At 38.9% G+C, this 13,265-nt stretch overlaps 1 protein-coding gene across 13 annotated transcripts in view; it reads left to right on the forward strand.

Moving 5' to 3' along the window:
* The window catches only part of ptprsa (protein tyrosine phosphatase receptor type Sa), a 268,495-nt gene that overhangs the window by 201,500 nt on the left and 53,730 nt on the right, over positions 1-13,265 (forward strand). For 10 of the 13 annotated variants that reach the window (XM_079807164.1, XM_079807157.1, XM_079807163.1 and 7 more), the window contains 3 exons: positions 3,557-3,871; positions 9,131-9,324; positions 11,791-11,817. In XM_079807164.1, coding sequence (XP_079663290.1) covers positions 3,557-3,871; positions 9,131-9,324; positions 11,791-11,817 — 536 coding nt within the window. The remainder of the gene's footprint in view (positions 1-3,556; positions 3,872-9,130; positions 9,325-11,790; positions 11,818-13,265) is intronic. The other 3 variants (XM_079807158.1, XM_079807166.1, XM_079807160.1) reach the window with 1 other exon arrangement.

The following is a 13,265-nucleotide window of genomic DNA, read 5'->3' on the forward strand; positions in this document are numbered from 1 at the left end:
GGGAGGCGACAAGCTCGGACGGTTAGAAGCAATTTAGCACAAATGCCCCCCAACTTAACACATAAACATTACAGTGTGGATTCCCGTGAGGTAAGTGACCGCCGTTCGGAGGAATCCCAGTCTGCCATCACACCTTTTCATACCAACTTGACACGGTGCAGAACTGTCGTATACTCCAACGGAGTTGGTCCAAATCCCTTGCGCAAGCTAGAAAGAGTGTCTTCACCGAGAGTTCGCAAGACGTTTATACACTAATTGGCCAGATCCAACTCAAGAGATTCCTCTTCGTTGATCTATTTTGCACTACACCAATTGGCGGACTGGTCTTCCTCATGAAGGCGTGAAAGGAAAGTGTATTGTGTTTGTTTTCTTTTTGGTACAGTGCTGTTCAGTTGACGCTCAGTCAGGTCACTGTTCGTGGGTCAGCCCACGGTAACGAACCAAATCCCCTGCGATGGTCCGGCAGAGAGTACTCACCTCACCCTCCATATCCCCTAACACTTGTTGATTTACCCTGGAGGATGTTAAATGTTGGGGGATGTGTCCAAACTCTTGAGGGTTAGTGGAGATAGACACTCCTGCCTTGACCAAGTGGGTGGCAGTGGCATTCTGGGAAATGCGCTTAAGAGTCAATGGCTATTGATTGATGCTCAGGTTTCAAACATGGTCATAGAGGGTCCACAAACTGGGGGCAAGGGTTTCCGCACCAATCTTCATCTTGGGTTTGGTGCAAGAACATCATGGAGGTCCCATTTCAGCTTCAAACAGTTGTTGCACTCATAAATGAATGCCGACCTTTTTATCCAAACAAATCTGTAATTGCAGTAGTTTTCATCTCTTAATTAGGCATTTTCTCGTAGCAGTGCCACCATTTGGCACGTATCTGGATTATTAACCCTCTGGTCCTCTTCGGTCAAAAATGACCGAAACATTTTGCGTTTTGAAATTTAATTTTTTTTTGCTTCATCGCAATGGGATGACACTTGGTGACTTTTGTCGCATTAGCTATGTGAACACACAGAAAAATCATGGAGATGATTCGGTTATGTTAAAGGGTCAGGAAAAAAATAGTCACACTTGTCAAAAATTACCGACATAGGAAATTAATGGGAAATACGCAAAAATACAAAAACTCAGGGAATCTTTTGGTGATACAAACCACAAATCAGCCATGATCCAGAAAAAAAGTGTACAGCAATGTAGGGGTGACTAAAAAAATAAAAAAAATAAAAAAAACACTAGAGAATTTATAAGCCACTTTATATAGTTATATAGGAATCTAGTGATCAAAATAGAGTATTATATCCGTTTTTCTTTTTTTACTCCCACCAGATGGCACTAATCTACCTTCAAAAATGCCTCATCTTTTTTTAACATGGAATACTGTTTAATTTAAAAATAATTTAAAAATATATTAGAACATTTGTATTATTATTTTCAATGGGGAAAAATAGCTAATAAAAAAAGTATAAATATTGCATAGTATCATAAAAAACCCTCAAAATTCTAAATAATAATCAAAAAATATTATTGAACTAAAATAATTTACATTGGTTTTCTTGGGGGTGGGGGTTACATTTTAAGGCTTCGGTCAGTTTTGACCCTTAAACGAAGAGGACCAGAGGGTTAAGTCATTAATTATGACAGTTAATGCATTGATTTTGGTTTTAAGGCTCAACCCTTGGTTTTGAAGAGTGATTTCCTTTCGACCACTGAAATCCAAGGCTCTTTTTTGCGTTTGATGTATAATACAGTCCCAGAATCATGAGTCTCAACCTTCAGGTAGTTCTGCAACTCTCAGATACCAAATTTTCTTTCCGCGCTCAAACCAGGTCGATTTGCAAGAAGTGAATGCAAATACTCTTCAAGAGAGGAAGTGCATCGTCAAAATGTATCTTCAAACGGAAGATGAAAATCCAGTCAAACTTTAATCCCATAAGCCCATTTGGTGAATAAACAGGGCTCTGAATAGAATCGCTCGCTGAACTCTGGGACAGGTGACACCTATGATAAAAGTTGCCTGGTGTTGGGACAAATCGGTTAACCATTTCTCAAACAAAAGCACAAAAGGGAATGGTTTTGGTGTTTTAAAAGTAAAGGGGGGATTATATTGCATGGGTATGGATAGTTGGATGTTAGCGAGGTGCTAGCACCCTGATCTCAATCTTGTGGACCCTCAGGCTAGTGTATACAATGAATAGTGCAGCCTGATGAAAGCACAGGGAACACTCTCTCCCTCCAGCCCCAAAAACATTCACATTATAGGCCAAATGACTCAACAAATGGACTAAACTAAATAAACGTAAATAGTTTGAATTGGCGAGCTCAGCAGTTGAGGGAGAGGGCCGAACCTAGCCGACTCTAGGGAAATATAGTCTCCCTCGAATCGGGTGCTTGTGGTAAGAAAGTCTTTAAAAATTAGTGTTTGAAGAAGTCAGGTACGTATAATGTACAGGAAAATGCTTTTGTGTTTTTCGCTTTCTTTTGGTTTTTGCTGTTTTTTAATGGTTTTCCTTTTGTGTTTGAAGCTTGGTGGCTTTCCATGATTCTTCTGAGTTGACATTTTGGGTCCTCCTAACATTTTCTTTTCCAGCCATTATTTCGCAGAGAGTTTTGCTCATTTTCCTGTAATCTGTTTTGAATGATTTTGTTTTGCTTTCCAACGATGGTGCTCATCCATTTGAGTTTCAGTCACAAATATGTTTTATCCCCATCTGTCCGTTTCCCCCCTCATTCATTTGTGTTACTTGTAGCTTCAGGGATCAGTGTGACAGAGTAACTTTTAATGTTCAATTTACAATGGAGATAAATGTTACAGGCCTTTAAACGGTATAATGCATTCATATGCGCAAGCATTTAGTAAGCATGGACACTTTTATATTGATTTAGAACGGCACAGACGTTGTAATTTCTGATATGTGCAGGGGAAGTGCTCGACAAAAACGCCTCGAAATACCGCAATGAATGGCCTTCATTCAAATGCAAATAATGTGATGTATTTTCCCCTCATGGTGGAAATATATCCTGAGAGCCCAGGGTATTCTCTGTGAAAGATGGGCTAAATCTTTTGCTCGCGTACAGGCGGTTATAGTTGGATACACTTTTCTTACTTAGTTTTTTTGTCTTGTTTTCCACTACAAATATTATACATTAACTTGAGAAGCAAAAAGACGTAAAGTCTTTGTTTTCTGAAAACATTTAGTGAGTTAATATGGCAAGGGGGTCTGAAAAAGAAAATTTTTCTGACCCCAGTTATTTTATCTGTATCTTGCGCCCGACATCTGTGGTGTTAATTCTAGATCTGACACGAAAATCAAGCCAAAGTTAAACCTTCATGCTTCATATTTATGCATGCAAAACACCCGACACCTTCAAAACCAAGCTCTTCTGTTTGCATTTGCCCTTTGTTTTCCTCGTTTTTTCTTACGTTTCAGTGTGTCTCTGCTTGTTTTGTTTTTCAGTTGGTTTTTCCCTTTTATCATTTTCTTTTTCTCTTTCCCATCTTTTCGTTTTTTGTTTTCCACCCCTCCTCTCCCCCCTTCCCAAACCTGAGCAGAGCCCTCCGCCCCCCCTCAAGACATTAAGTGCTCCAGCTCCAGCTCCACCACCCTGCTGGTAAGTTGGCGCCCTCCGCCGGCCGAGAGCCAGAACGGGGCGCTGGCCGGGTACATAGTGCGCTACGCGGTGGTGGGTGCCGGGGCCGAGGTCAGCACGGAGCCTGTGGAGGAGCCGGCGGTGCCGCCCAGCTCCGACCAGATCGTGCTACAGCGGCTGGAGAAATGGACCATGTACCGAGTCACCGTGGCGGCCTCCACCAGCGTGGGTCCGGGCCCCGAGAGCGAGCCGCTGCTCTGCCGCACAGACGAGGACGGTACTGAAACCTCGACTAACATTAATCGCTAAAAATTGTATTGAGTTTTAATTTACTTGAGAAGCAACACTGGAAAATACTAAGACTTGTTTTCATTGATTGCATCTTGAATAGAAGTGTATTTTGTCTTGATTTTGTGAAAATCTGCCAGTGATTATACACTCGTGTTAAAGGCACATTCTCTGAAAACAAGGATTAGTATATTATGCAATGTTGCTTCTCAAGTGCGTTTATCTTTATTAGATATTTTAACTGGAAATTATACAAGTTTCTGCCTTTTTTTAAACCAAATGAAAGTAAAGAAGGCCTCTTAAAATTATTCAAATAATCAATGTCCAACTTAGACAGCATTTTAAAGGATTAGTTCACTTTTAAATAAACTTTGCTGATAATTTACTCACCCCCATGTCATCCAAGATGTCCATGTCTTTCTTTCTTAAGTCGAAAAGAAATTAAGGTTTTTGATGAAAAAATTCCAGGGTTTTTCTCCATATAATGGACTTCAATGGGCTCCAAATGGTTCAAGGTCCAAATGACAGTTTCAGTGCAGCTTCAAAGGGCTTTAAACGATACCAGATGATGAATAAGGGTTTTATCTAGCGAAACGATCAGTTTCTGTGAGAAACCGAGCAGTATTTTTGCTATTATTTTACCTCTTATCAGACGAACGTGATCATCTCTGAGCTCCACTATAACTTCCGCTAAGTGAGGTCAAAATACGACCATGGTCATAGATATATCGATAGATTCCTCATTCTACTGATCCCTGCAGGCGCTAATGAGGCATCTACGTATACATCTATGACCACGCTCGTATTTTGACATCACTTAGCGGAAGTTATGGCGGAGCTCAGAGATGATCACGTTCGATCACGTTAATAGCATAAATACTGCTCGGTTTCTCACAGAAACTGATCGTTTTGCTAGATAAGACCCTTATTCATCGTCTGGTATCGTTTAAAGCCCTTTGAAGCTGCACTGAAACTGTCATTTGGACCTTGAACCGTTTGAAGCCCATTGAAGTCCATTATATGGAGAAATATCCTGGAATGTTTTCATCAAAAACCTTAATTTCTTTTCGACTGAAGAAAGAAAGACATGGATATCTTGGATGACATGGGGTTGAGTAAATTATCAGCAAAAGTTTATTTAAAAGTGAACTAATCCTTTAAGGCATCGTAGCATGTCATGATTACCCTTCAAGGCAATACAAACAATACAATCTTACAACATGTAAAATTAATCAGCGTCTTTAGCTCAATTCACGCATTAAAAATCTGTATTTTACTGTAACGCTTACTTCTCTAAAGCCACTGTATTTGGTTTTATTTCCCCCATTCTTTTTCTAGTGACCTTATATGGTCTCTAGCCAAGCTTAGTGAGAAAATAAATTCAAGATGGTGGATGAGGTGAGAGAAATGTTGATTATATGTCTGTGTAGACAGCTCACTCTTTTTGGGAGCTGATCTATTGACTAGCATTATGCGATGGAAGAAACATTGACTTAGCATCATTTTCATCTGTCACATCTCTTTGTAAAAGCACTCGGACAGCTTATGAGCACTGAAATAAATCCAGCCCGAGTAAGAAATTGTGTCGGACGTTCCCTGGTGACAGCAGTCTTTCTCCGTGACTGACAGCGCTAGTTCGGGATACAAGCTAGTAATCAATACGGAGCATAGCCTTTCACTGGCGCTGTGGGCCGCCCTACGATGGATGGTTTTGACAGGCTGGTCAACCTTTGTAGGCGGGCCGAGAGGGAGGGAATGCTTCCCCAAGACCTCGGCTGGGAAATCTTATTTGACCAACCCCACAACATGGAGTTATTTGAGTAGCGATATGTTACGACAGTCACATCCTCTGAGACTTGTACCGTTAAAGCATCTTATACGGATGAGCGGGGCCCCAAAATACAGTACATCCCCTTTTATTGACCGTCCAGGAAATCTGTCTCCTCCTTACAGCAGTACTGAATGACCGGAGGTATTAAACATCAAGGCCTCGTATAAAAGGATTTTCATTAGCTCGCAGATCTGCAGACAGCAAATTGATCAGAGCTCAGATAAGAATGATAGTGAAATGGAAGGGGATGAAATGGTTGCTTGGGTATATGGGGGTGTGATATTACATTTGATTAAATGTCCCTGAAGATGGGCGCTTAATCAGTAACCTGGTTTCACATAATTGAATGTACATACTAGCTGAGACGCTAGGGCTTAGTTTCTTTTCAGCCGTTTTGAGGTGGGTGCTTTGTGCAGTCTTAAGGTGATAAATTAGGATTGGTACTGTTTTCTTTCTGTCTGTGCTGACTCTGACTTATTGAATTATGTATGTTATTGTCCTTACTGAGATTTGTGTTATTTGGGACTATCTTTAAAATATGTCATGTAGATTCTAACTTTTCATATTTTTTTAACAGTCAAAAAAACGTCTGGGAAGCCATGTTTAGGGTATGATATCTCAGGAACCATGATTGCTAGCTTTGTTCAAATTGGTAGATTGGATGAAAAACACGTTCCCTTTAAGTCCAAGTGGTTCAGAGTGTCATCAGGATAGAGATATTTTCAAAACTGGCCTCTAAAGTTGGTAGAATGTGAAAAATGTGTAGACGAATGAGTGGTAATTGGGTCTTAATTATGCTCATTAAAGACTAAAGATACTAATAAAAGTGATTCAATGGTAAAACACCCATTTTAATCGACTTTTTATGTCTCTTTTTGATGAAAACTGGTAGAAAAATGCATTCCCTTCAAATCTAAGTGGTTTAGAATCTCATCAGGGTAGAAATATTTGGCCTCTAAAGTTGGTAAAAAATGAAAAATGTCTAGACCAGTGCGTTATAATTGTTTCTTAACTGTGTTCATTAAAGACTAAATGTGTTTTTGTTGTAAAACAAATTCTGATTGATTTTTTCTTTCCCTAACATGATGAAAATTGCTGGATATTTTTGAAACTGGCCCCTAAAGTTGGCAGAAAAAAGGGAAAACATGTCTAGACCAGTGAGTGGTAATTGTGTCTTAATTGAGTTCATAATAGAGTAAAGATACTAATAAATGCGTTTTGCTTGTAAAACTAATTTTGATTGACTTTTTGTTTCCCTATCATGATGAAAATTGGTGGATTGGTAGAAAAATGGGTTCCCTTCAAATCCAAGTGGTTCAGAGTCTCATCAGGATAGAGATATTTTCGAAACTGGCCTCTAAAGTTGGTAGAATGTGAAAAATGTGTAGACCAATGAGTGGTAATTGAGTCTTAATTATGCTCATTAAAGACTAAAGATACTAATAAAAGTGTTTCAATAGTAAAACACCTATTTTAATCAACTTTTTATGTCTCTTTTTGATGAAAACTGGTATAAAAATGCATTCCCTTCAAATCTAAGTGGTTTAGAGTCTCATCAGGGTAGAAATATTTGGCCTCTAAAGTTGGTAAAAAATGAAAAATGTCTAGACCAGTGCGTGGTAATTGTTTCTTAACTGTGTTCATTAAAGACTTAAATGTGTTTTGGTTGTTAAAAAAAATTCTGATTGATTTTTTTGTTTGCCTATCATGATGAAAATTGCTGGATATTTTTTAAACTGGCCCCTAAAAAAAGGGGGGAAAAAGGGAAATGTCTAGACCAGTGAGTGGTAATTGTGTCTTAATTGTGTTCATAATAGAGTAAAGATACTAATAAATGCGTTTTGCTTGTAAAACTAATTTTGATTGACTTTTTGTTTCCCTATCATGATGAAAATTGGTGGATTGGTAGAAAAATGGGTTCCCTTCAAATCTAAGTGGTTTAGAGTCTCATCAGGGTAGAAATATTTGGCCCCTAAAGTTGGTAAAAAATGAAAAATGTCTAGACCAGTGCATGGTAATTGTTTCTTAACTGTGTTCATTAAAGACTAAATGTGTTTTGGTTGTAAAACAAATTCTGATAGTTCTGATAAATTTTTTCTTCCCTATCATGATGAAAATTGCTGGATATTTTTGAAACTGGCCCCTAAAGCTGGTAGAAAAGAAAAGGGAAAAAATGCCTAGACAAGTGAGTGGTAATTGTCAAATCATAATAGAGTAAAGATACTAATAAATGCGTTTTGCTTGTAAAACTAATTTTGATGGACTTTCATGATGAAAATTGGTGGATTGGTAGAAAAATGGGTTCCCTTCAAATCCGAGTGGTTCAGAGTCTCATCAGGGAAGAAACATTTTCGTAACTGGCCCTTAAAGGGTTAGTTCACCCAAAAATGAAAATTCTGTCATTAATGACTTACCCTCATGTCGTTGGACACCCGTCAGACCTCCATTCATCTTCAGAACACAAATGAAGATATTTAGTGTAAATCTGATGGGTCTGAAAGGCCTCCATTGGCTCAATGGCACGGTTCACTCTCAAGACCCTTAAAAGGCACTAAAGACGTCGTTACAAAGTCCATCTCACTACAGTGGTTCTACAATAACTTTATGAATCGGCGAGAATAGTTTTTGTGCGCAAAAAAACCCTAAATAACGACTTACATAGTGATGACGATTTCAAAACAAGGCATCATGAAGCTTCGAAGCGTTATGAATCAGTGAGTCGAATGATGATTCGGATCGCATGTCAAACTGCTAAAATTTGCCGATTCAAACCGCTGAATCGACTCATTGATTCATAACGCTTCGAAGCTTCATGATGCCGTGTTTTGAAATCGTCATCACTATGTAAGTCGTTATTTAGGGTTTTTTTGCGCACAAAAACTATTCACGCCCATTCATAAAGTTATTTTAGAACCACTGTAGTGAGATGGACTTTGTAACGACGTCTTTAGTACCTTTTAAGGGTCTTGAGAGTGAACCGTGCATTGAGCCAATGGAGGCCTTTCAGAGCCATCAGATTTACACTAAAATATCTTCATTTGTGTCTGAAGATGAACGGAGGTCTGACGGGTGTCGAACGACATGAGGGTAAGTAATTAAAGACAGAATTTTCATTTTTGGGTGAACTAACCCTTTAAAATTGGTAAAAAGCGAAAAATGTCTACTCGAGTGAGTGGTAATTGGGCTTTAATTGTGTGTAATTAAAACATGTTTTAATTTACTTTTATGTCCGTATTATGATGAAAACGCTAAGGCAAATATCCCTTCTTACTATCGCTCAAACTAAGAGTTAGTGATTTGAGCAAAAATCGTGTGTATCGTAACACACTAGCATCATATTGGTGAGTTTTGCACAATCAAAAACCACCGTGCTATATGTAAAAATCCCTCACGGCGTGTCATCTTCTCCCCCCGCAGTTCCCGGGGCCCCCCCTCGGCGAGTGGAGGTCGAGGTGCTCAACTCCACCGCCATCAAGGTGATGTGGCGCTCCCTGTTGCCAGGGAAACAGCACGGGCAGATCCGCGGGTACCAGGTGCACTACGTCCGCGTCGAGAACGGCGAATCCCGCGGCCTGCCCCTCATCAAGGACGTCATGCTAGCCGATGCACAGGTATGTTAGCGCGATTATCAATGTTTCGTCAACAAACGGCGAGTTAACTGGTAGCCAATTAGCTATTGTTATGCTACTGTTGCAGCAAAAGCGGTTTAAAGTCTTCACATGCCCACTGCAGCAAACGTATGAAAATCCTTTCACAAATAATTTAATCTGTGAAGTTCTTTTATAGCCTCTAGAATGCTTTCCACAAGCGGTCGAAAACATCTTATCAGCCATTAGAACTGCACGGTTTAGTCAAACCTCTAATAAGTTTAACCTCTAAGGCTCTGGTGTCATAGATAAAGTCAACAAAAGCTGATTATGTCTGCCGTATTAAGTGCCCCGAGAGCTCCACAAAAACACGAGGCACTTGAGCATTGCGGTCACAATTCAGACTTGATTTAAAAGCACAAGCGGCAAAAAGAAAGAAGAAAAAGCAACGAGCGCCTCTGGCTGCAACCTAAAATTATAATACAAGCTTCTGTCATGAAAACAGCAGATACGAGGCGCCTTATTCTCCTCACAGCTGCAAATATTACAGCTTTGAACAAACCGTGACCGAGGCTTTTGAATTTATGCCTCTTGTGTTTATGATGGAGTCGTTCACAGTGGGAATCAGTTGATATTCGATACAATGATTCTATGTTTACTCTCTGTACGAACGGTGACATATTGCGATCTTTTACTTGTTTCTCATGATCTGACTTAATGTTACTGAATTGAATTTTATGAATAGAAAGTGTCATTTTAGTATATATTAGTATTATAGTATATTTAATCAAATTAATAAGTCAGTAAATATTTTGTCATCACATATTGAATCATTTAAATAACTTTTTTTAAATTATTCTCAGTGCAAAAATATGTCCAGTTTTTCTGTTTTGGTCTCAAATTTAGTTTTTCAATGAATCTCATTTGTTCGTTTTAACCCTCTGGGGTTCTTCATTTATGGGTCACACTCAGGACCTTCCGAGGGCGGGATTAAGATAAAAAAGATTTGAGTAAAATCAATTAAATATATTTTTGTTCAATAATATTTTTTCTTTTCTTTTTTGGTGTTTTGAGATAATTTTATGATTTATAATTAATATTTATGCAATAGTTATGACCCATTTTTTCCCACTAAATATAAAAAAAATGTATATATATATATATTCTTTTTTTTTTTTTTTTTTTTATTAAAGCTGTATTTCATTTTAGAGTCAAGCCTAGGCCTCATGAAAGCAATTTTTTTAATGAGATCGGTGCCATCCGGTGGACACATTGAGCATTTTTATCACGCAATAGCACATTTTTACCACTATAGTGGATTTATTAAAAAAAATTAAAAATCGTAGCTTCATCGGAATGGTCCAAAACTTGGTGACTTTATTGGTACTTGCTATATGAACACCCAAAAAAATTGGGGACAGGATTTGAAAAGTCTAAGTGGTCGTAAAAAAAAAAATAGTCACACTCAGGACCTTCGGGTCAAAAATGACCCCCATAGGAAATGAATGGGAAATTGGCAAAAATATGAAAATACAGAGTTTTTGTGTGAATACAATCTACAAATCAGCCACGATGCAGAAAAAAAAGACTCAACAGTGAAGGGGTGAATCTCTAAAACATCAAGAGTGCAAAACGGACAAAAAAACTCACATACACATACTTATACACACAAAAACACACGCACACACAAATTAACGCGTGCCATTCCAAAAGCTAATTGTGTTTTTGTGTGTGTGAGTTTTTTTGTCTGTTTTGCACTCTTGATGTTTTAGAGATTCACCCCTTCACTGTTGAGTCCCTTTTTTCTGCATCGTGGCTGATTTGTAGATTGTACGCACACAAAAACTCTGTATTTTCATATTTTTGCCAATTTCCCATTCATTTCCTATGGGGGTCATTTTTGACCCAAAGGTCCTGAGTGTGACTATTTTTTTTACGACCACTTAGACTTTTCAAATCCTGTCCCCAATTTTTTTGAGTGTTCATTTCCCAAGTACCAATAAAGTCACCAAGTTTCGGACCATTCCGATGAAGCTAACATTTTTTTATAAAACGCTTCGGGTCATTTTTGACCCGCATAACCCCAGAGGGTTAAATATTCATGCGACTAAAATAGTCAATATAGTAGGTGTAAAAATATCAATACAGTATCTTGAGGTGAATTATCCCAATACTTTTCCACATCAAATTAATTTTGCACTGCATTTGACATATTTCTTAGAAGTTATTTTATACTCTTACCAAATGAAATGACAAAAAAACAGCAGGAATGACACGCTCGGATAGCGGCGGCCGCTCAATTTCCTGCCTCGTCTTCAATCTTCACGATTTTTTTCACCCTAATCCACACTGACCTACTTTAAAAACACTCTGCCGTTCTTCCATTTCCTTGGCACTTTTACCTTGTTTCGTCTTACGCTTTCCTCTCTTTCTTTCTGTCTGTCTTTTAAACCGCGCTCCCTCTTTCTCCTCCCGGGTGGGGGATGTTAGTGGGAAATGGACGACACAGCTGAATATGTGAGTATGGCTGTCGGCTGACCGGAGAACCTGTGATGTTACATCAGACCCGGCCCAAACCCACCATGGTAGAGCTCTAGTGTCAGAAGTCTTCAGTCTCATGTAAAGAGTCTTCTTGCATTGCGAGATTTTTTTACAATGTGCCGATTTTTGTCACCGAGCGAAAACAACTAATGCAACCTCGCGTCCATTGTGCAATTTGTAAAATATTAATGGTGCACAGGGGAAATGATGTAACATCAGGGTTCTTTTATGCCTGGCATGGACGAGTGTGTGTTTTGTGCTGTGATGTTGTGCTACCTTTTGAAGAAATGGAGTTGTGTTTATTATAAATGGATCATTTGTGTAACCCGGAGATTGCATGCACAGGTTGGAAGTGAAGCTCAGTTCTCTGGAAGCTGCCGGATCCGCAGGTGCTTTTTTCTCTCCGCGGGCGCTTTGGCATTAATTTCCTCTCCGTCATGCGCGCTGATCAAAGCTCACACGCTTTCACGTGAAATATTGGGAAATAGGGGCCTGTCAGAAGGGCGTGTGTGTGTGTGTGTGTGTGTGTGTGTGCACAGCTTACCGGCCGACCCCGAGAAATTCATTATTCTGACGCTCTGTTTGCTCGGGCTGTGTTGAATTAATTCACAGACATGTGTTATAGATGAGCAGGAATCGTAATCCATAACCCGGTCAAACTGGATGACACGCTAAATGCCAATAATAATGAGCCATGCTGCAGAATATATCGATATAGTATGTATTTATGTATTATTTATTGAAATACTTATAATATAATAAATATGTGTGTGTGTGTGTGTGTGTGTGTGTGTGGGTGAACAATTGTTTATTCTCATTATCAATGTAATTATTAAATTGTGTAAAAATTCCATTCATTATGATACAGGAGAAACATTAACCTTAAGGGACCGATAGAAACAATTCTTAATGATTTAATACAATTAAATATTTATATGAATATTTATATTTTAAATATTTTATAAAAGAAAGTATTTAATATACATGGATGGATGGACGGATGGATAGATTAATGGATGGAGGGATGGATGGATTGATGGATGGTCGGATGGACGAATGGATAGATTGATGGATGGACATATGGATGGATGGACGAATGGATGGACGGACAAATGGATGGACAGACGAATGGATGGACAGACGAATGGATAGATTAATGGATGGATGGATGGACTGATGGATGGATGAATGGATTGATTGACGGATGGACAGATGGATGAATATTTGGATGGATGGATGGATGGATGGATGAATGGATGGATATTTGGATGGACGGACGGACAAATGGATGAATGGACAAATAGATGGACGGACGAATAGATGGGCAGACGAATGGATAGATTAAAGGATGGATGGATGAATGGATGATGGATGGATGGATATTTGGATGGATGGATGGATGGATGGATGGATGGATGGATGGA

This window comes from Gobio gobio, assembly GCF_949357685.1.
Source record: "Gobio gobio genome assembly, chromosome: 24".
NCBI classification, from domain to species: Eukaryota; Metazoa; Chordata; class Actinopteri; order Cypriniformes; family Gobionidae; genus Gobio; species Gobio gobio.